The 23,338-nt window shown below is 45.8% G+C and overlaps 1 protein-coding gene across 9 annotated transcripts in view; it reads left to right on the plus strand.

Annotated features, from left to right (window-relative positions):
• The window catches only part of LOC147712238 (scavenger receptor cysteine-rich domain-containing protein DMBT1-like), a 685,888-nt gene that overhangs the window by 330,830 nt on the left and 331,720 nt on the right, over positions 1 to 23,338 (plus strand). For all 9 annotated transcript variants that reach the window (XR_015295985.1, XR_015295986.1, XM_086922971.1 and 6 more), the window contains one exon: positions 14,710 to 14,757. Coding sequence is in view for 7 of the 9 variants with exons in the window: in XM_086922971.1 (XP_086779097.1) it covers positions 14,710 to 14,757 (48 nt within the window). In the remaining 2 variants the exon portion in view is untranslated. The remainder of the gene's footprint in view (positions 1 to 14,709; positions 14,758 to 23,338) is intronic.

Consider the following 23,338-nt stretch of genomic DNA (forward strand, 5'->3'; position numbering starts at 1 on the left):
TTCCACAAAATAGTGTGGTTAAAAAATCTTAAAGCGGCTTTAGGGGACCTCGGACTCTCTAAACTATGGGACAATCCATCTGGTGAACCCTTTCCAAGTAAAAATACAATCAAAAGTGTATATTGGGATTGGATAGATGGTAAACTTTGGAGTAGAACAAGGTCAGATACAATGGCAGGGCGCTTCCTAGAAATCAAACTGTGTCCTATACTGGAACTATATTGGGACAGTATTACAAACCCAGAGGATAGGAAGCTTTTCTTCCAGTTGAGATCAGGTGCCCTCCCTCTGAGATCATTGATGGGTAGGTGGAGGAGTGTAACTACCTCGTCCTGCCCGGTTTGTGGTGCAATTAAGGAAAGCACAGGTCACTTTGTATTCGTGTGCAAAGCTTATGCCACCCCGAGAAGAGTTTGGCTAACTCCTGTCTGCAGAAACCTAGGGACATCCAGGGGTGTTGAGGCACTACGAATCATTTGTACCACCACTGATATGCCTATCGTTTTAGGAACAGCAAAGTATCTGGGGTGGGCTTGGTCTATTAGACGGAGGACAATCTCTTCCAATGTAACATAATTCGGGTGTCAAGGGATATTTGTGCAAATGTGCAAATGTATACTAAATAACTTCTTTTATTGCTCATGTATGTACAAATGTTTTAAATAGTCTTTATAAACAAGGAAAATTGTATTATTATGTATTTTAAATGTATGTTTGTGCTTTTATGAGTATATTCCTCGAATAAAGCCTTGAAATCGAATCGTATGAATTGTGCATCTAAATTGTCAAAGTACTTGAGTGGAAAGTCTTTCAGAAGGTGGGTGCCATCGTGTTCGGTGTTGACAGCCACAATGATGTCCCTGTCTATCCTCTTACTAGAACAGGCGAATAAGGAAACTACAGCAGTGTGAACTGCTGCTTTTGCAGCTTCATCATCCATGGAATTCCCTACAGCGTGAACGCCAACATGTTCATGACTCAATGTAGGAATAACATGAGAACATGGCAACGAATCTCTCAGCTTTGCCACCTTGTCCCAGAGCAGCTTGAGCTAAATTGTGCACCCCTTTGAGTCCCTGAAACAATTCTGGCTCCAGTGAAGTAAGTATTCATTATAGGACTGGATACAGTAACACGAATCACACACTGTATGAAGCTGGCTCTGTATATACTACACCAAAGTAAAGTATAGTGTGCACAGAGTCCAGGGAGTCCCCAGAGGTCTAGCAGAGGCTAAATAAGGTAACTACTAACAGCTCTCTTTGTGGTAGTGTGGGCAAACAGTTAGGTTTATCCAAAGGGTGTGTTAAGCATTTATTGTATTCACTCAATCACGGACTGATTACACACACTCAGAGACAGAATCCAGACCAGTTGGGTAACGATAAAAAAAGAGGTATACTAGTATTTTGTTTCTAGAACCAAGCAGGACTTGGTACAGATAGGTAAAATATACTTTAAATTGTAGACCTTTACACAGTCATGCAATTGAGGATGAATTTGCAATTATTACAGGTTTGCAGTTTGAATTACACTGCCATTATTTTCAGATTACTTTTTTGTTACTTTTGGATTACTTTGAGTACTGGGGGTGGTATGCCAAGATACCACACCTTAGGATCTCACAATACAAGGTAAGTAAGCCTTTTTATACTTTGCAGTTTAGTTCTCCTTTCTCCATACAAACATTAATTCAACACGAAAAATAATTTAGGCTCAACATCTCTTACCATGGGTTCCTATGGGAGAAACATGGTTTTCGGTTTTACAGGTAAGAAAACATCTTACAAGTGGGAGTTTTGGGGTTAGGACCCAGATTCCTTAAGCTCCAGGTAGGCACTCAAATTGCACCACCAGCTGCACTAGGGCTGCCGGGTGCAGAGTGCATGATGCCAATGTTAGCCAAGGCCTAGGGGCACCTCGGTTGGGGGCTGCTCAGGGGCAAGCCACTCAGTCTCTGGAGCCAGGCTCCTAGAGTTAAAGTCAGGGCAAAGGGAGACACCAGTCAGTACAATGTCCACACCACCAGCAGCACTGGGGAGGCTGGATGCAGTGTGCCTAAGAGGGGTCGGAACCAATGAAATCCTATGGAGGTTGCCGGATTTGGATTTTGGCTGGAAGGCTCAGTTCAGGAAGTCTTTCGGTAGGAACCAACAGAAGGGCAGATAAGCTGGAGGACTCGGGATGTAGGTGCACCTCAGGTCCTCTTCTCCAGGGTGCAGGGCAGCCAGATTGCAGTGTGCCTTTAGCAGTTAAATTTCACCTTATCAGGACACTCGCTGTCAGGGTCTTTGCAGGTGGCGTTCGGGATTCCTGGAGGGATCAACCCATGGTGGATCCAGACTCTGGAGAGATGGGGGACCTCGTTGGGGCCTGTGGTCCACTTGGACTCGGGTAGAAGGCGATGGATGCAGTGGTGATTCCAGGCGGCGAGGTTCTTCATCCTCAGCAGGCTCAAAATCTGTCTTTGGAGTTTCATTTGAACAGAGCTGCTGCTCGCATGAGATCTGGTCTTTGTTGAAGGCAGTCAGTCCTCCCAGGGGTTTTGGAGGTCACTGGCTGCAGGACAAGTCGACTTTTGCCACAGGATCTTCGGAAACTGCAGCTGGACCTGTAAGGCTGGGGCCATGTCAGTTCTTCTCTGTAGTCTCCTCTGCTGTGCGACTTCTTCCTTCTTCTTCGTAGGTTGCAGGAATCTGCCTTCTGTGTTCAGGGCTGCCCCCTAAATACTATATTTAGGGGGTGTTTTAGAGGTATTGAGGCAGAAGCCAATGGGCTACTGACCTTAGGGTGACTACACCCTTGGTGTGCTCATGCCACATGGGAGAGTGGGCACAATCCCTAATCCTGATTGGAGAGTGACTGCCATCTGCAAGATGTTGGGCACTGAAGTGTAAGCTTCCTCTCGCCTCCCCCACCTTAGGGGTGAGGTTGGCATAGGTGGACACAACTTCTGGGATGTTCTAATTTTTCCCGCCTGTCTTCTGGTCAAAAAGGGGGTGAGACAGGAAGAGGGCCTGCTCCTGATAGCAGGAGAGGCTGGGGTCACGCTGGAAAGGCAACAAGGTCTTTGAAGTTCCCCTGCCACAGATGGCTCTTCCTGATCCGGGGAAGGTGTGAAGACCTCTGCCAAGGAAAGGCTTTCATTCTAGGCCCAGAGAGCGAAGGCTCCTGCCCCAGGGGTGCAGAAACATGTCTCGTTGTGGCAGGCTGGTGTTTACCAGTAAGGGACACACCAGAGGGTGGCTGTTTTTCAGGGGGCAGCTCAAAGATGCCCTCTGAGTGCATTTTATAATAAATCCCACACTGTCATCAGTGTGGGTTTATTATGCTGAGAGGTTTGCTAACAAACTTCCCAGAATTCAGTAATGCCATTACGGTGCTGTGGAGTTCGTAATGACAAACTCCCAGACCATATACTATTTATGGTTTTACTGCAACTACAATATCTAACAATGGACTTAGACACTGTAGGGGTATAGTGCTCATGCAACTGTATCCTCACCAGTGGTATAGTGCACCCAGCTAGAGGTGTGACTTATCTATACCGTAGGCAGTGGGTTGCAGGCATGGCACATAGGTATGTGTGCCATGTCAACTCTTAACTTTTCCCTACACCAAAACACTCAGCCTGCAGTGGCAGCGTGTGTGTGTTAAGGTAGAGAACCTTTAAGGGGGGCACAATATGTGCCGTAGCTCTTAGAGGCATTCCCTGGACACAGTGCCCATGGAACCCATGGTACCTTTTAAAAGGGCCTTTTATGTGGCCAGAGAGGTGCCACTAGTTGGTACAAATGTACAGTTTTGGGAAAGAACACATGCCCTGGGAACCTGATTGGCAGGGACCCTGGGCCCATCAAGTTAAAGTGCATCAGAAATCTGCAAAAAGCGGGGGGATTACTGCAACAGAAACCCACATTCTACACACACAATGAGTGCAAGGAATCCATGATCTGCATTTTCCAATGCCAGCAATACGGCCTTTAGTTCCACCAGCTGCGCTGTATAGTCACCTATTGACTGCGTATGGGTTTTCTCAGGATGGAATTCTCCATCAAGCATGCACCCCTTTACGATCGCTCATGCAGCTGAGTATTGATGCTGCAGGCTGGGCAGATCCATCAGTATATATGATGTAGTCACAACGATCTATAGGCATTATTTCATTGGGCAGAGGATATTCTTATTCATACTGTAAACGGGCTTGTGTTTCAGGTATAGAATCAAATCTGTAACCTACGTCTGTTGCAGTGAGAGAGTCCCATTGTCCATTGCCCATTGTGTTCAACATGGATGTCAAGTCTTAGGGGCTCATTAGGATGGCGGGCCGGCAAAGCCCGCCCGCCACCCTATCGGGAAACGGGAGATGTGCATTAAGATGTGCCTGCCACAGTGGCGGGCGCAATCCTCATTTTAACATTGTGGCGGGCGGTGCTCACTGCACCGCCCGCCACAATCTTAAAATGAAATGCACGCATTTGCATACACGAACCGGCAGGAGGCCCCCAAAGCAAAGACCGCCTGCCTTTCCGTGGCGGTATTGCCGCCACGGAAAGGCTTGCCAAAATGCCCATTGTAATATGGCTGGTGGTGTCTAACAGACACCGCCACAATATTGAAGATTTTACGCCCCGGCCGCAAGGCGACCGGGGCAGAAAACAGGCGGGTGGTGTTTTTCACCGCCGCGGTCCCCCCCCGCCATCTGAATATGGCGGGGGGAATTGGGCAATGGATTTCGGGCGGATTGCCTCCGCCAGGCCGGCGGTGGCTATAGCCAGCCTGGCGGAGGCAATCCGCCCGACATCCTAATGACCCCCTTAGTGTTTGGAAAGCTTGCTTATGGTGACAGCCTCTAAGGTCAGCACCGAGATCATGACAATTATGCATTTACCCTGAGCCAGGAATCTCTCTCTCTCTCACTGCAGCCGTCTGTACTGCTGTCAGTGTCTTTTCAGTAGGTTTAAAACTCATTTCGGCATTGGTGTATAGATCGGATTTATATACAATCAGTACAGTGTCACCTTCATTGAACATGACATATGTATATCCTTATGTCCCTGCAATAATTAAGATCACCGGGTTTGTTGTGTTCACATGAATGTGTAAATGTTTGGAAACTATCATGTCATCTTGTAGAGGACATAAACGTTTTGTATGTTCCTGTGTCCAATGTGTATCGAAAAGCCAGGACGTTTAAGTCGTAGAACTTGTATCAAGGTACTTTTGTTCAGCGGACCAAAGTGAGTCCCTGTATCCTGTTCATGCTCCACCATGGTCGGCCAACCTTTGACTCTGCATAGGTCCAGCGTAGCCAGACATCCCAGCTTTTTGCTTCTCAGCGCTCTTTAAAAAAACATATTTAAAGGTTGACTTATTTGATTTTTGTTGTTTTGTCTTGTTTTATTTATAAAATGATTCTCTCTTTTTCTAACCTGGTGTGGAGTCTTTTGGTGGTGTTTTCATTGTGTTACTGTTAGTGGTGCACAAATACTTTACCAATTGCATTTTAAGTTAAACCTGACTGCTCTGTGCAAAGCTAACAGAGGTTGAGCACAGGATAACGTAGGGTGTGTTGTGACTTACCCTAACTAGGATTGTAAATCCTGCTTGCACAGAGTGCATACCTCTGCCAATCAGAAACCCAATTTCTAACAGGGAGACCCATACATTTATTCATAATTCAGTGAGGGCATTGTTAGCAAAGGGGTGATAATTCGTTCTTCCTGAGCACTGCCATTTGGTAGATGGTAAGGATGAGAAGTGGGCAAGCAGTTTCAATTGTTGAAAGTAAGGAACTTTGTAGGCAGGGCCTGTTCTTTTGTCTATACTCTATTAGTGCTTCTGAAAGGCTTGTGCTAGCTTGGTGTAGATATCTGTGACTTCATTTGTGACCTTCTTTTGGATATTACTGCTTGAAGCCAGCATCATTGCTACCTATTATGAGAGCCATTGCTCTCAGAGAGGGCTCTGCCTGAGGACCAGTCAGACAATGCCATTTCAAAAAGAACCAACCCAAACGAGTTCCAAAACCTTAGACAGTGTATCAACACCCCCTACCTGGAAATGTATTTGAAAGTGGAATCCAAACCACCATACTTTGTAAAATTCCAAGTTTGTCATGACAACGATAGGAGTGCTCCGCATATTAGTTGAAGGACTATTGTGCTACCAGGGTTGAGGTCTGCATGTTAGTCAGTTGCCCAGATGCAAGGAGACATTGCCTTGAGCAATATTTTATTTTCATATGTAAAGCCAAGACCTCTTGTGGCGTCAAGCCTTAAAAGGCCCTGGGAACCCGTCCCTCGGGTCTAAATACAATTAATCAGGGTAGGAGGGCATGCTGCCCTCATCCTCGGATAAAATGAACAAACAATATCCCACAAGGTATTAATAAATAGACAGTTGAGTATGTATGCCAAAAGCATTACTAGCAATTAAAAAGGAGACTCAATTCGTTTTTAGAAAGTGCTTATAGCATCATATATTTGAACTATAAACAAGATATACAGTTAAGGCAGCACTGTATGGAAGTATATCAAGAAGCAACCCAAATTGCACTTGGTGCTCAGTGTGTACGAGTGACACAAGGTGGCGACGCATGTGGCAATGTTGCACAGCAAGCACCGCGTAAGTGGCATGAGTGAAATAATATATACAGTGAGATGAAGAGCAATGGCTTAAAATTCAGTCAGATTAGGTACAATTTACAGATGACGATTAAAGTGAGCCATTGAAGGAAGTTGTGCCAATGATTGAGCTGTGTTGTCGACGACGTTTCGATCCACTTTAGTTGGGATCGTCTTCAGGACGGGGTTGCGATGAATGAACGGTGCTCTAAGTGGTACAATAGCACTGGCAGGTCAAGACCGGGCTTCGGCAGTGGGAGCCTGCTGGGCCATTGTCCGCGTGGTAACTGTGTATAAAGTGCCTCGGTGTTAGAACTGGCTATTTCTGGTTGGCTAAGGCTGACGCCAAAGCTAGGCAGAAACCATCATTCTAGTCAGAACAAGGGAGTCACACGGCAAGATAACCCCTGCTCACCCCCTGGTAGCTTGGCACGAGCAGTAAGGCTAAACTCGGAGGCAATGTGTAAAGCATTTGCGCCAGCACACAACAGCAACAACATCCTAGGCACACCACAAAAGGAACTCCACACAAGGTTATTATAAAATAACTTTTGTATTGTAAAAACACATCAGATAGTATCACACAATATACATGGTGCCAACTGGCACGGGCAATATTCACAAGGGATTATGTACAGGACAGGGCCACATGGGCCACTGTCAGAATCAGAAATAGCACTTTTAGAATAAAGAATAATAAAGAATAAAAATCAAAGTAGCACAAATTAGCAACTATAGCACACAACCAGTAACCACTGGTAACAGGAACCAGGACCTCACTAGGACCACCTGTACTAAAAAGAACAACCACCTAAGTATCACACAGCACCTAGGGGTATAAACAAGAACACATTACCTATGATGCATGAAACACATTCAGAGGAGTAATAAAGGAAAACACATGATGCCTAAAAACATTCAGAGGTGTACGGACAACCACCTAAGTATCGCACAGCGTTTAGGGGTCTAGGAAGGAACACATTACCCATGATGCATAAATATACATTCAGAGGAGTAGTAAAGGGAAACACATGATGCATAAACCTACACATGCCCCCAAGAGCCTCTCATGGCTCCCTTCAAATGTGCCCGTAAGCCTCGTGGGACTTTACTAATGGGGGAGCCTCCCAGGCTCTAAGCAAAAGGCCTCAGGGGTTGGAGAGGCCCGCAACGGCGGGCCAGCTCAGAACTGGAGCCGGGTTGGGACCAGCTACCCTGTGGCACTAACGGAGCCCCCACCAGCCCTCCTTCACTCCCCGGGCGGTTCTTGGGGGACTCCGGTCCTTTCTTCTGGACGGCGGGGCTCTCCTGCAACACCGGAGCCCCGCCTGCACCTTTAGCCGACCTGCTCCTCTCCTCGGGTGCCGCGGGTAGTGCTCTCCTGCACCGGAGCCTTGCAGCCGGCAACTCCTGGGCACATCTCCGGTCTCCCTCTTCTGCCGGGAGACCGGCAACGAACGCCATGCTTCCCTCTCTCGGGGCTCCCTCTCGGTCACGGGAGCCCCGCAGCAGCCGCCGCCATCTTCCTCTCTCTCCCTGGACCAGCAGCCAATCACGGCGCGGCGCGGGGACGCGTCATCAGGGAATCCCGGGTCGGTCAGACAATCACGGCGCGACCCGGGGGCGCGTCATCAGGGAATCCCGGGCCGGTCAGCCAATGGCAGCGCGGCCCACCGGGACGAGCCCCCAGCAGCGACCCAATCCCAGCGGTGCTTTGTCCACGGCAAGGCTGTGGACGGAAAGGTTTTCCCAATTTAAAAATCAAGCGAGGTGGGCTCTCGCAACAACCCCCAATGTAATCTCGGGGGAATCCTCTGTTGGGGCCTGCAGCATCGCGCTGCACAGCCCACGCTCCTTTCCCTCCTCTAAGGAAATCAAACCATCAGTGCTTCCTGGCCAAAATAAGGCGCTGGGAGAGAAATAAAGCGCTCCAAAGAGCTAGAGGCAGAGAATAATAAAGCAACACAAAAAAATAATGTCCTTCAGGAGTCCAGAACCCCCACAGTCCAGGACACAAGGGGGAGCACAGCAGCTCCCAGGAAAAGGAAAGTCCATCAGGTGTCCAGGGGCTGGGCAGGGCCCAGGCATTTCCCTGGGCCCAAGCAGCAGCAAGCCCTGGCAAGATTCAAGATCAAAAACAAGAACAAATTGGAAGGGGACACAGCCCCTTCTTATACAGAGAAAAGTGTTTGAAGTCTTTGTGCAGGCAGTGTGAGAACCAGCTAGAACTGGTTATAGGGAACTCTCTTCAGTGTCAGGGACAGAGGTGACAGTCGCCCAGCGGGAGGTGGAGCCAGCATTGTGGTCAGACAGGCACAGCCCTAGTCACTCCCAGGTGCCATCTCCTCTCACTTCCCTGGCAGCAGATGCAGCCTTTCATCCACGGGCTGACTCAGATAACCTCCTGGGGCTCCCCAACCCCTGCCACCCTCAAACCAGACAGTCAATCCACAATCAGGCCCAGGCACTCTTGGGCCAGGCTCACCAGCCAATCACACGCCAGACACCAATTAGACAAATATGCCAAATTCTAAAAGTGGCACTTCTAGACTAGACACAGTCATGCCGCATATACCAGTTCGAGCTGGACTGTTCCCATGAGGCACAGGGTCAGACTGATTTGCATATGGCCATGTCTGAACTGGGCTGGCAGAGTGGGCTAAAGAACGGTGATGTTTGATTGATTCAGATGCTCCGTCCAGCACCACCCCCTTTTGTACCGCTTTTGGCCGCCATAAGTGTGGCAGGGTATGCTCAGACATGAGTCCCTTGCTCACTTTGCCACTGGATTCAAGCAAGCGGGGCTGAAGACGGCTGGAATGCCAGAAACCGGTCCTTGGAAGCTTGTTTCCGGTCCAGGGAAGACATGGCTTGGCAGTTCGAGCTGGACTGTTCCCATGAGGCACAGGGTCAGACTGATTTGCATATGGCCATGTCTGAACCGGGCTGGCAGAGTGGGCTAAAGAACGGTGATGGATTAAACCCAGATCTTTTGACTGGGTGTGAGTGTTTGATTGATTCAGATGCTCCTTCCATCACCACCCCTTTTTGTACTGCTTTTGGCCGCCATAAGTGTGGCAGGGTATGCTCAGACGTGAGTCCCTTGCTCACTTTGCCACTGGATTCAAGCAAGCCGGGCTGAAGACGGCTGGAATGTCAGAAACCGGTCCTCAGAAGCTTGTTTCCGGTCCAGGGAAGACATGGCTTGGCAGTTCGAGCTGGACTGTTCCCATGACATACAGGGTCAGACTGATTTGCATATGGCCATGTCTGAACTTGGCTGGCAGAGTGGGCTAAAGAACGGTGATGGATTAAACCCAAATCTTTTGACTGGGTCTGAGTGTTTGATTGATTCAGATGCTCCGTCCATCACCACCCCCTTTTGTACCGCATATACCATTGCGCAGCATTCAGTCTCACGAGTTTGCACATATCAAACTCGCCCCTGCACTTCTCACACATCAGGAACTACCATGGGCATACATATTCCCCATTCATTCCTATGGTAGGGCAGGTCACTCACCACACATACACAGAGAGCTAAAGCACTTTACACTGCACCACAGTGAAAAAGTGCGCAGAGGCCTACAATCACTACCACCAGGTTCCAGAAACAGGCTAGGAAAAAGCAAAAATTCTAGGGGTGAACCTGCCAAAAGGGCCAGGTCCAACACTCGGAATCAATCAATATGGATAACAGCTTGTCTGCTGGGCCAGAGTCCGCGTGGTAACTGTAATCAAAGTTCCTCGGGTAGATAATTCTAATGGATAGGCGGCGTGATGATGCTAATGAATCAGCGAGCCGTGGCTGGAGTGGATCCGGGTGTTTGGAAGCCTCACGATCGAGCGCGCTATTTCTGAAAGTGGAATCCAAACCACCCTACTTTGTAAAATTCCAAGTTCGTCATGACAAGGAAAGGAGTGCTCCGCATAACAGTTGAAGGACTATTGTGCTACCAGGGTTGAGGTCTGCATGTTAGTCAGTTGCCCAGATGCAAGGGGACATTGCCTTGAGCAATATTTAATTTTTTATGTAAAGCTAAGCCTTAAAAGGCCCTGGGAACCCATCCCTCGGGTCTAAATACAATTAAACAGGGTAGGCATGCTGCCCTCATCCTCGGGCATTGACAGGCCCTGGAGTATTTTTGGTCCACAAATACTATAAAAAGAGCCAAATACAATACAAAATGTGAAGGGGGGCCGTGAGGCCCCCCTACCAAAACCTATTTGGTCCCAAGGACCTCATCTCCAGGGCCAAACCAAAAGAAAAGGAAGGGGGCAGTGTGCCCCCCCCTTCCGGAGCCTTTATAGGCTTCGGGTACTCTGTCCCCCAGGGCCAATTTTAACACAAAATGGGAGGGGCCCCTGAGGCACAAATGAGAAAGGATACAGTTCTAAGCAGTGCGCATAGAGTAATTGTGAGTGCTGGATATATGTGCGCCCGCGTGGCACACTACATGGACACTACATGGAAGTGATAGTACTGGGAGTATGTGTGCTGTGTATGTACAGTGAGTGCAAGTGTGCCTTCAATGGTACATTACATGGAGGACCCTGGTTTCTATTTTGGGAAGCTCAGGCCTCCCTGTGGGATCACTGACAGAAATACCGTGTGGACAGTATGTTGTGTGAAAAATATAGAGGACTAGACAATTACAAATAGGTAAATATAGATTTACTATCCTTAACTCCACATGTATGTACCTTCAAGATATATATATATCGTCAAGATACATATATGTGAAGTTATATATAGTAAAACGTGGCTTACCTATAGAAACTTACCTTCATGTTCTCAATTATCTTGATCATCTTTTGTCAATAAAATATTTTTTTTCTGGTATTTTGACTAAACACCATGGGGCGCTCTGGAGGAAAGGAGACTCCCCCCATACAATTCAAAAGGGTATTATTTGAGTCGGTGGTCAGCTGAAGAGTAGGGCTGGTAGCCTAGGATTAACCTTTAGATGTAGATATCATTAAGGCTGACATCCTGGTTGGAACTCTACTCACTCCTGTGGCCTGTGCTGTTCATTTCAAAAGAAGCAGGACCCCAACTTAAATTTTTAAAGACCCAATCCCTAAATCACATTCGGTGTCCGGAAATGGACTATAAAAAGGGGAGGTTCAGAGCCCAAAACTGACCATCTGTCAAGTAGACAGATGCGCTGAGTGAGAAGGGGAATCTCTGCAAGATTTCTGCCTCTGACCAGAAATGGGGGGTCAATACCTGCTAGGGTGGGTGAGGGGACATCACTCAGGGAAACCAAGACCACCTGCCTTGGAACCTGGAGCTCCAGCACCTGCTGCTTACCAATACCAGTGTGCCCTTAAGGAAGAGGAGAGCATTGGAGGGAACAAGGTCCTGTGAGGAGCCCAACTGAGAGAAAGTGCAAGATGTGAGGAGATAGCTGTGCATTGATCAGGTCCTTGCTCATGTACAGGAGTTATTCAGTGAACCTCATATGCTAGGAGAAGGTTACGGTGGACTGAGCCATGCATTGGGTGTGGTACAGGGAGCATCAAAGCCCTACAGCCTTGTTGCGGAGGCCCCAAATGCAGAGGGGGCCATTATTGAAGTGATTGTGCCGAAAAGCATGCCAAGACTCATGCATGCCTTAGTGGAGACCTTTTATGCCAGGAGGGGCCAATGTGGTGTAAGTGAGTGCACTAGAGGAGTCTGTATTTTGCCAGCAAGTACTGCAGCAAACCTGTTTTCCAGGAGGAGCTGCGGGTACTGAGTTTTGCCAGCAGTTTTTGCCATTGCCCAGAAAGAGAAAGCTGAGGCCTGTGGGTCAAGCCCATGCACTGAGATCTGACCCTAACCAACTCTGAATACTTTGGAGCACACTGGGAAGGATATTGCACCATCGCTGGGATCTGGTTGGGAGCCTAAGATCAACCTTCCTCCTTCTGTGTGGAAAACAAACTTACTCTGGCTGTGGAAGCTGGGAGCACCTCCGTTCACTGAGGAAGCCAGCAGCGCTGCACGGGATGGAGCTTGCTCTTTCCAGTTACTGCCACTTGAACCGCAAGAAGACTGACTTTTCTGAACAGGACCAGAGCTTGCAAGAAACTGTGGAAAAGCTGAATGCTTCCATACTGCAGAAGCGGGTAACATTTGAATCCCACATGGAACTCACTGATGAAGGTGCTGCGGCACCATGGACACTTTTGACTATTTCCCAAGAGACAAAAGAGGGCTCTTGAGTAAGGCCTGCTAGTGAGCATTCCCAGGATGGGGGCACCAGTCAATGAGCAATAATCCCGACGACAATGTAAGGAAGAGTATAGGACACAGATTTGCCAGGCAAACACTAGAGCCTTGACCTCAAGGTGATTGTGTTATTGCTTACGAATGCTGTCATTTCGTTGAATGCATAGAGTTAGATATAAAATATGTATTTTTCATACAAAAACAGGTATATGACTGAACATTGATTTATTGACTTTGCTGAGCGCACTTGGATTTATGAGTAGTGTTGGCTAGCCTTTGTCTACTCCCCCCATGAGGGAGCCTCTGACCGCTCATCCATAGCTACCACTGTGAGGCAAGTGCAGAAGAGGTACCTGGCCCAGTTATTAAGAATCAATAGAAGGGCGGGCCCTGGGACATCAGTAGTAAAAGGCCTCAACCACCACAGTTGGATTAAGTAGCCCCTGAGTACCCCATGGCCCTCTAAAAGAGGTTCTCACAGTGAGGTAAGAATCTCTTCAAAAGAGATGGAGAGACAAATCCAATGAGAAGAAAGATTGACTCTGCATGGGCACATCAATAGACAGTTGAGCTGTTGAGAGAGAATACAGGGGCATATTACCAACAACTAGCGATAATTATCGCTATGTTGGCTTAGCAGCAATATTTTTACTGCCGAGCTGCAGCGATTTTTATCTCTTAGGAACCTTGCTATTATCAAGGTTTATCTCTTAAGCGATAAAAATTGGCCAAAATGCATGAATATCGCTGAAAAGTCCGCGATATTGATGCATTACCAAGCTAATGCTCTTAGCCATGTTATCCACCTACCATTGGATAACATGGCTAAGAAGTGCTCAGGGACAGGTGTTAGCTTTTGGAGATATTCGCGCTTAACGTGAATATCTGCAAAAGTTGGTAATAGGACATAGCGATGTTAGCGACTGTTTCCAGTCGCTAACATCTTGGCACGCCCACTTTGCATGTCATTAGTGATAAATTTCACTGACATGCACAGTGGGGCCCAAGATGGTCGCTATCTCCTACTAGCTGTCGCTAACTGGTGTTAGCGACAGCTAGGTAATAGGGAGATAATTTTATCTCCGCTTTCTAGGCTTTTAAAGCCAAAAAAGCAGAGATAAACTCCCTTGATAATATGCCCCACAATTCTTAAGTAAATGTGGGTAAGCAACACTGGGGAGAAAGATTCCTAGCATTCATAAAGTTAGGTCAGCCAAGAGAGAGAAACAGCGAGATATGCAACCTTCAACAAAGTCAATAATTAAGACCAAGAAATTATCCATCACACAGATGATTGAATCAAGTCTGAGTAGCAGAAAAATTGCTTTTGGAAACATGAACAGGTAGGACTTTGGAGCACAGAGCAATAACGACAAATGACAAATGAATTAGACTGAGCATTAGTTTGCTGGACAGATTATCCATTGAGAGCCAAACTAAAGATGAGGATCAGAGATCTCAAATGTATTTGAGAAAGATCTGTAAATCTAGATGAGCATCAGTGAACTGGTCAGAGACGTGAAGAGTAATAAGGATCAGAGATATAGCCAATAAGGAAACATCTTCTAGTGTGAAAAATAGAGAGGAGAAGAAAGATTGTAGTTAAAATTGATTTGGGAGGTGGAAGAGATTTTCATGATTAAGCATTCAAGGGAGTTCTCTAACCACTTAAAGACTTCAGTTTATAGTAGGAAAATCATGTTGAGGATTAGACAAGACAAGATCTCCTTGGGGACAAAGATACAATACTAATATGGTAAGGAAATTGGGTGTAACTGTGAGATAACTGATACATGTTTTATTTGAAGCATACATATACTTGCTGAAAATGTTTATTTTTCTCTATTTTATCTTTCCACTCAACAGCCCCCACATCAGAGGTTTCCTCTTTCCCACAATTATCTACCACACCAGGTAAAAACAGATCATTATTGTTTCATCCATTTTGCTTTATCGTGGAGTCAAATGTTTGTTTGATGAATAAATATTTAATGGAAGTCAAATCTAAATAGAAATGAAGGAATCAAAAGAACACATAAATTCAAGAGGAAACAGTAGCTGATCAGGTTGAGTTTTTATAGTCTAGAAAAAAGTTGAAAAAAACAATACTCAAGAAGGAGTGGCACCAGCGTTTGGTGACCCGTGTTCACACTCCTCCTCTCATCCAACTGTTACTTTCTTCTCTTCAGTAACAAAAACAACTACCAATGGACTTATTGAAGTTAGAAAAAGGGACAAGCCCAGCCAAATCACAGGTTCTGCTGTAAATTATACTATAATTGATTGCGATATATAGACCTACACTCCCACATCACCTATAAGTGGTTAGCTGTGAATGTGCTTTGCTGCTGGTGTGGCTGTGAGATAATGTAAGGGTTAAATCCACTCCACAACATAGACATTTTAATCCATGTTGCAGTTAGGTTAGTGTAGGGTGGTTGATTGTGATGTGCATACAAGGCTGCTGTACACTACGTAAGAATACACAACTTAAAAAATCCAAATCCATCCAGTTATATAGATACATAGATACATACAATTCGTTTAGCAATATGGACCACCAGCTAAACTAATTTATGAGGTCCCTACCATGGTGCTCTTCGTGCCTTTTATCCTCCCTTTGAGACAATGCAGATAGGCAATTATAGCCAGTAGAAGGTGAAGCGTGGTGAGAGGAAGGGCCTGGAGGTGGGGACAGGGCTAATTCTACTCCACTTAATTGATTTATTGATGCAAACGAAATAAAGTAGATACCCGACCCATCGGGCAGGGTGGCAGAGGGGTCATTACTCTCCATGCCCCAATATTTAGGAGGCCCAGCTCTCATGCTGCATCTTTTAATTTATATATTTTTAGGTCTCACTTATGGGCAGCAATTTGCTTTTCGGCTGTCAAACGACTCATTGTGTACAACCCCAACATTTTGAAAAGGGTTTGGGTCAGTCTATTTCTTATTGTTGCCATTCTTGTCAGTCTTGCGGGCTTGCTTCTTACTCAATGGCCTTCCTTCCTTTTGCTGTGTTTGTCTCTCCATTGAGCATAGTTTCTTCACCGTCCATCTGACTGGTCACCAGTGAAGCGCATATATTTTCTTGCTCTCTCCCCGTAGGCGCTGCTTCCTCCCTTACTGGACCTTGCACCTTATTGCAATTTTAAAATTGTTAAGTCGGTGTGAAATTAACTGAGCACATTCCTGCACTAAACAACTGAGTGACCACAAATGAAAGAAACTGTCTCCCCTTAGCTTGTGTTTTTGTTTCTAGCGTCGCTGTTCTTTAATTTCCTAACTGGGTCTTCGCCCCAGTGTAGTGGAAAGGTGTTTTCAAGACTAAAAGTTCAAATAAGCAAGGAATATGCTTGAATCATACATAACCGAGGAAGAGTGGGGAACACATTTTGAATCTATGTTTGATATTAAGAAAGGGCATCATGATGTGGAACCATATGACACCTACGATGAAGGAATGACATTTGAGATGGGTGAAATCCTGGAAGGAATAATAGGATTGATGGTGGGTAAAGCACCCGGACCGGATGGGATCCCCCCTAGATCTTTTTAAATCAGATCCTTCATTTTTGGCCCGATATTAGAACAGGTATTTAATGCGGCAGCACAGTATGGCTGTCCTGAGTCTTGGGCAACATCTACAATAATCCCTGTCTTTAAAAAAGGTGACATAAATAGCACATTATGCTATAGACCAATCTCCTTAATTGACTCTGTGGTAAAGTTGAGACTGATACTGTGGGCTGAGGAACAGATGATCCTGTCAGAGGTTCAATATGGTTTTGTGAGGGGTCGGTCTACTAAAGCTCAATGTCTTAATCTGCTCTTGATATTGAGCAAGTACACCGTCGCACGTTCTGGGACCATCCACTTGGCCTTCATTGATCTGTCATCGGCCTTCGACTGTGTTAACAGGGGGAGGCTGTGGCAGTCCATGAGGGCCATGGGGGTGGATAACGGTATTGTTAACTTCCAGGAGGACATGCAAAATTCCACCAAAGTCCGCCAATGTTAGGTTTTCCCAGGGTTTGCGGGTCACGAGGGATATTAACATCAAAAAGGGAGTCCGGCAAGGTTGTATATTGGCTCCCTTTCTTTTTAATCTTTATATTAATGACTTGGATAATGTTTTAAGGGCTACTGGTGCAGATCACCCTAGAATAGGACGGCGTGGGATTCCCATCCTGCTCTATGCGAACAACGCCGTTCTTATATCCAGGACTGCAAACGGGCTACAAACACTTTTATCTGCTTTTTCAAGCTTCATGCTAGATAGAGATTTGCTGATTAACAACTCTAAATCATATGTTATGCAGGTGGGGCAGAGGCATAGGAAGAATTATCAATTTTGCCTAAAACAAAAGGGAACATGGTAAGGGCGAACTCTGCAATTTTCAATTTTTCGTCTAATATAGGTAAGAAGCCCACAGGGGCCATGCTGCAACTGTATAAAGCTAAAATGTTGTCAATACCTTCCAATGGCAGTGAACTATGGGGCTATATTGCAGGACAGTCCCTTCAAACTTCGGAAAACGACTTTCTGAATCGCCTGTTCTGTGTTCCTCGGGCACCTCTAACATGGTGGCCCACGAGGAATTAGGGGTCCCATATTTAAATGACCTAACATCTCTGCGACCACTTACCTGTTGGATAGAATGCTGGTTGAATATAGATATCCCCCTTACTCAATTAATTTTAAGAGATTGTTTGGCTCTTGATAACTCAGCACGTATCCAGTGGCTGAATTATGTGAAGAGAAGTCTGGAAAGGTTGGGACCGGAGGAACTATTCTCTAATCCTGACTGTATTGTAAAGAAGGATGTGGAAGCAATTAAGGTAACCTTTCTACTAGAGAGGAATATGGAAAGGGAAGCCAAGGAGGTTGAGAAATCCAGTGTGCGTATACACATTATGTTAAAAACAACACCTCGGACAGAGCAATACCTTATGGGGTCTCTGTCTACGCACGATACAATACATTTTTGCTAACCAGTTTTCGGTTGAACCTCTTTGAACTCATACTTGCCAGACCTAAATGTTCTTTTAGAGGTTTGGTGAAAGCATTCTGCGGCTGCGACAATCAGTCTCTGCAGGATATGCTACATTTTATGTTTTATGTCATTTTTATGCTTTCCCTCGAAAATATTTCCTGGTTCCAATTTTAAAAAGATTGAATTTTGACCAGGTTCGACCCGCACTGATGTATTTGCAATTATTGAAGGAAGACTGTTTATCTTTTATATTGTTTTTTTTTAAAAGCTTGTGTTAATTACAGGAACTATTTGGATCAATAATTTATGACCTTTTTTATAATGATTTATTATTCTGTCTTTTATTGCAATTCTGGCGCTTTTTTGTTGATCAAGCACGGATCATTTTAACTGTATTCTTGTTGTGCAACTTTTATGGTTTTTATTGTAAAACCGAATAAAGTTTATGAATTGAATTGAAGGAATACAAGCATTGGCAAAACCAATTGGTTTTGCCTATGCATGACCTATTGGTGTTGTCAATGTTTTTTTCTGAAGGTGTCGCACAACAGCGGTACCTACTCTGCAACATGGCCTAAACTAAATAGAAACAAAGTGCTATGGCGTGGCCAGCGCTGACTGCACCATAATGCTTTTTTGTTTATTTTAAGCCATGTTTCACAGAAGCCCACTCTGCTGTGCAATATCTTTAAAAAAAGACACTGACAGCATTAAATAGATCCCAAATAAGTAGAACCTATTGACTTTGTTTGTTTAATATTTGTGTAATTTGTTTTAGTTTTATATAGCATAAACTCAACCTGACGGTATTGAAGCGCTTTACATGCGCACCAGTTACATTACAGAAGCACAAGTTCATTTTATGGGGCGATTACGTGATTTGCCCTGAATCGCAGGATGTTGCGCCGACACCGAGTCTGAAACCTGGTTCCACAGCTTAAAAGTCGGCAACTCTGGCTGTAACACATCCTCTCCTCTGTGATTCATTGTAGTAAGGTGACAAGGCGCCCCAGTTTTGCCCAGACAGTCCCAGTTTTTGCAGGACTGTCTTGGCGTCCCAACATTTTAGTCTAAAACAAAGAAATGTCCCGGTTTTTAAGGGAGGGTCAGGTGCATCTGCACGTTAATCATAGTGCTGCCCAGGCTTACATTTCAACTGGCCCTCTTAGAAACGGGTAAAACATTTCACTTCAACTCTCCTACTGTGCTGCTTCCCCTCATTCAAGCAGCACAGCAGGATTTAATGATGTGTGAATCAGGGCTGCTGAGCCTATAGGTCAAGACCAGGCCCACCAGAGCCGGACCCTTGAGCACTTCACAGAACGGGGAGGGAATAAATATATGTACTACAATTATTTTAACAAATTACGAGTATGAGATTTCTCAGCGGTTAAGTTCCCTTTTCCCATGTCTGTGACTGTTGTTTGCTAACGAGGAACTTAATACTGTGATCAGTATGGGGATTTTTTTTAAACAGATTTTATTTGTCAAAATAGCACATATCATGCAGACCTCTGAATATCAGAGACAGCTGCCGAATGTAAGATACAAACATTTTGTCTTTGACCATTTTACATAGAATGTGAAAGGCAATACAAATAAAATAAAATCCTGCAAACAACCAACTTCCCCACCTCCCTCCCCACCCCCCAGCGCACTGTCTCCATATTCCGGAACAATATATTACTGACCCAAGCTGCCAACAATCTACACCAGAGCTCAACATCCAAAATACCATTGTCTACTGGGGAAGCGCGGGCCACACATAAGTGTGCAGGGGGCGGGAGAGGCCAATCTGCTACTCTGGGCCTCGACCCCAATCCCTCCATGGCGGCTGCAGCTCCAGGCTACGATAATCTGCCCAGCACCTGCAGATCTTATAGTGCTTCCTAGGGCACCCTCTAGCCTAAAAAATGGGGAGCTCGAGGCCCATAGTAAAGACAAGACAATTTTTCCAGATCGAGACCAAGGGGCCAACCACCGCCTTTCAGGCTCTAGCTATATCTCTCTTCGCTAAGGTAAAGCCCAGGAGCATGAGATGGCTGTTGTAGATGTTGCCCCGATCCTTTCCATCAAATGAAGGAGAAATTATTTTGGTGAGTGAGGAAGCTCCCACCCCAGAACCTCAGAGAGACAGGCCAGTACCCACCTCCAGAAACCTGCTGTGCTGTAGAGTGCCATAAAGTATGTATCAGGATCCCCTCTTTATGCCCACAGCGGAGACACCCCTAGGAAGCCACCAAGCCCGCCCTCTAGAGCCTAACCCTGGTAAAATAAACCCGGTGGAGGTATTTAAATTGGATAAGCGACAGGCGTACTGCAATGGCCGCCCCACGTGGGGAAGCCAAAGCTTCTGTCTAGTCCTCTTCTTCCATCTGACCCACATCTCCCTCCCAGGCCTCCCTCAGATGCTGCAAAGAGGGGGAACAGTGCGTAACCAAACACTGATAGATTTTGGAGAACTTGAGGTCTAGGAGATCCCCCATAAAATCCTTAGCTTCCACCGGACTAAACTACGGCAGTGAGTCCGGACCCTCCAAGCTAGGAGCGATGGAATGCCGAAATTGAAAAAACAGAGTCTATGGCATCTGAAAAGTCATCTGGATGTCTTGAAAGGACTTCAACACTATGCCGCGCATAACGTCCCCCAGGGTAGATATCCCAAAGTTATGCCAACAGTATATGGATTTTAATTGCCATTGCACCACATGCTGTTGATGAAATACCTGCTCTTCCACTGGTGATGTTCCTTTACGTGGACACATGAGAACTGTGCACTATCCAACGGGGGGTTGCAATTTTGACATTATGCATTAGCATTGTTCTGTTATTTTGTACCTTTGCAGTTTAATGAGGTGATCCAACACTTGTCTATAGTATTTTACTGGAGGCACCCGATCTTGAGTATCGCCATTGGGCTTTGTATGGAGTTTAATGTATATGCTAAATGTAATGCAATTCAAATTTTAGCAGTGGGGCTCCCTGACAAATTAAATGGAGGGTAAAGGGAAGAAACATCTGAGGCAATCTTCTAAGTCTATTGAACACGTGGGAGCAATGTGGTATGAGTAGTGCAGTGAATATGGCGTCTGTCATGTTGAAAAAGGTCGGTTTTGTGGCTGAAACATGTTCAGTGCGCGTTCAGTATGGCAACCTGCATGTAAATAAAGACGCGCAATGGGATATCTGAGCTGTGTCAGCCTAGTTTTTTATTGTGGAACAGATTATGGAGGAATATCCATATATATATATTACCTACTGGCATCTAAAAAGAAATTATAGCAGGGACTCGCTGGGGCTGCGGGGGCCTGCTGGGGTCCCTGCAGTCCAGAGGCTTCACTCATGTTGGGAGGGGGTTGCGCGCCCCCCCTTGTGCTTATAACTTCGTCGTCGTTTTAAAAATGTATACGCAATTTTCCCAAAAGTTTCTCTTTTTTGATCAGCTCCTATCTTAAAAGGTTAGGGGTGATTGGTCAAGAGGGGGCTGATAAAAAAGGGGGGTCCCAAAATGTGTTTCTTAATGCATTTTTCTATAAGAAACTTAACACACGACTACAGGTCAAACTGCTAAACGGAATTATGCCAAATTTGGCAGAGAGGAAGGTCTTGGTTCAGAAAGCGCTCTTTTGCTGAAATGGTGTAAATCTGTTCAGTAGTATTTGAGATTTGAGATATTAAAGGAAAACATATATATATATATATATATATATATATATATATATATATATATATATATATATATATATATATATATATATATATATATATATATCTGGACGGTGCCTAACTTCAGAGCACAAGCTTGCCTCTGGTTGGCTGCCAACATTTCAAAGCGGGAAGTGTCCTCTGATTGGCTGCTAACACTTCAAACCAGGTGTCAGCAGCCATCTTGTACCTCGCATCGAGTGAAAATATAAAAGAAAGGCCCCGGGGGCAATTTAATATACCGGAGCTCAGTGTAATGATGATATGGATACAGTGAAGGTTTAAGATTTATTAACAATAAAGGAGAAACAGGTGAGCTCCAGGCAGCACGACTTCCACTCCAGGACACCAGTAGAATTATAACCCTTTCACGCTTCCTCTGCCCAACATCACCACTTTGCAGCTATGCCTTAAGAAGCCAGTCCGTTGGCTCGCAGCTCTCTACCTTTGCGAGCTAGTACGCTGCTGTGCCTCTATCTCTGCGAGCTACTTTGCTGCTGTTTCTTTGGGATACCAAAGGGGATGATGGACGGAGTGCTTGAGCAAATCAAACACTCACCCCCATTCAACTGATCTGGGTTTAATCTATCATCATTATTTAGCTCACTCCACCACCCCAGTTGAGACATGGCCATATGCAAATCAGTCTGACCCTGTGCCTTATGAGAACGGACCAGCCCGAATTGCAAAGCCTTGTCTTCCCTGGACGGGAAACAAGCATCCTGGGACCTGTTTCGGATTACTAATCCTCATCAGCCAGGCTATCCTGAATCCAGTGGTAGTGTGAGCAAGGGACCCACGTCTGGGCATACCCTGCCAACTCAGGGCAAACAAAGAGATACCAAAGGGGATGATGGACAGAGTGTTTGAGCAAATCAAACACTCACCCCCAGTCAACTGATCTGGGTTTAATCCATCATCATTCTTTAGCTCACTTCACCACCCCAGTTCAGACATTCCCATATGCAAATCAGTCTGACCCTGTGCCTTATGGGCACAGTCCAGCCCGAACTGCCAAGCCATGTCTTCCCTGGACCGGAAACAAGCATCCTGAAACCGGTTTCGGATTCATAATCCTCATCAGCAAGGCTATCTTGAATCCAGTGGTAGAGTGAGCAAGGGACCCACGTCTGGGCATACCCTGCCAACTCAGGGCAAACAAAGCGATATCAAAGGGGATGATGGACGGAGGAGTGTTTGATTTGCTCAAGCACTCTGTCTATCATCCCCTTTGGTATCGCTGTTTCTTTAGGAGCGGGCGACCCATAGTTCTCACTCTGTGAGTTGATTCCACTAGCCGCAGTTGTCCCTCTGCAAGCCTGGGTGCGAACTGTTCACCCCCGGTCCTGAAAGATCTCGTGACCCCTCACACGACAATCAGAACCCTACGCTCAACCAATGCCCACCTGACCAAAATACCTAAGATCAAAAAAACACGTTTTGGAGGTCGACAGTTCTCATTTCAGGCGTCCAAGATGTGGAATACTCTTCCACCTGACCTTCGGGCCCAACCTAATCTCCTTTCATTCCGCAAATCCGTGAAGACATGGCTTTTCCCCTGATCTCTTCTTTTCCCGCCGGTCCCCTCCTCTGGAGTTGATAGTGGATTTCAATTAGTGCTGGGACGCTCTCGGGCAGCCATGCGCTCTATAAATCTCCAAAATAAAAATAAAATAAAATAAATCACACTATATGAACATAGAAAAGCTATTTTGTGATTCAGTCCATCAGCTGGCATCTGTCCGAGGCATCTCTGAAAACATACTGAAGCTCTGTCTGTGCGAGATACCCC

Source organism: Lissotriton vulgaris, chromosome 5, assembly GCF_964263255.1.
Source record: "Lissotriton vulgaris chromosome 5, aLisVul1.2, whole genome shotgun sequence".
NCBI classification, from domain to species: domain Eukaryota; kingdom Metazoa; phylum Chordata; class Amphibia; order Caudata; family Salamandridae; genus Lissotriton; species Lissotriton vulgaris.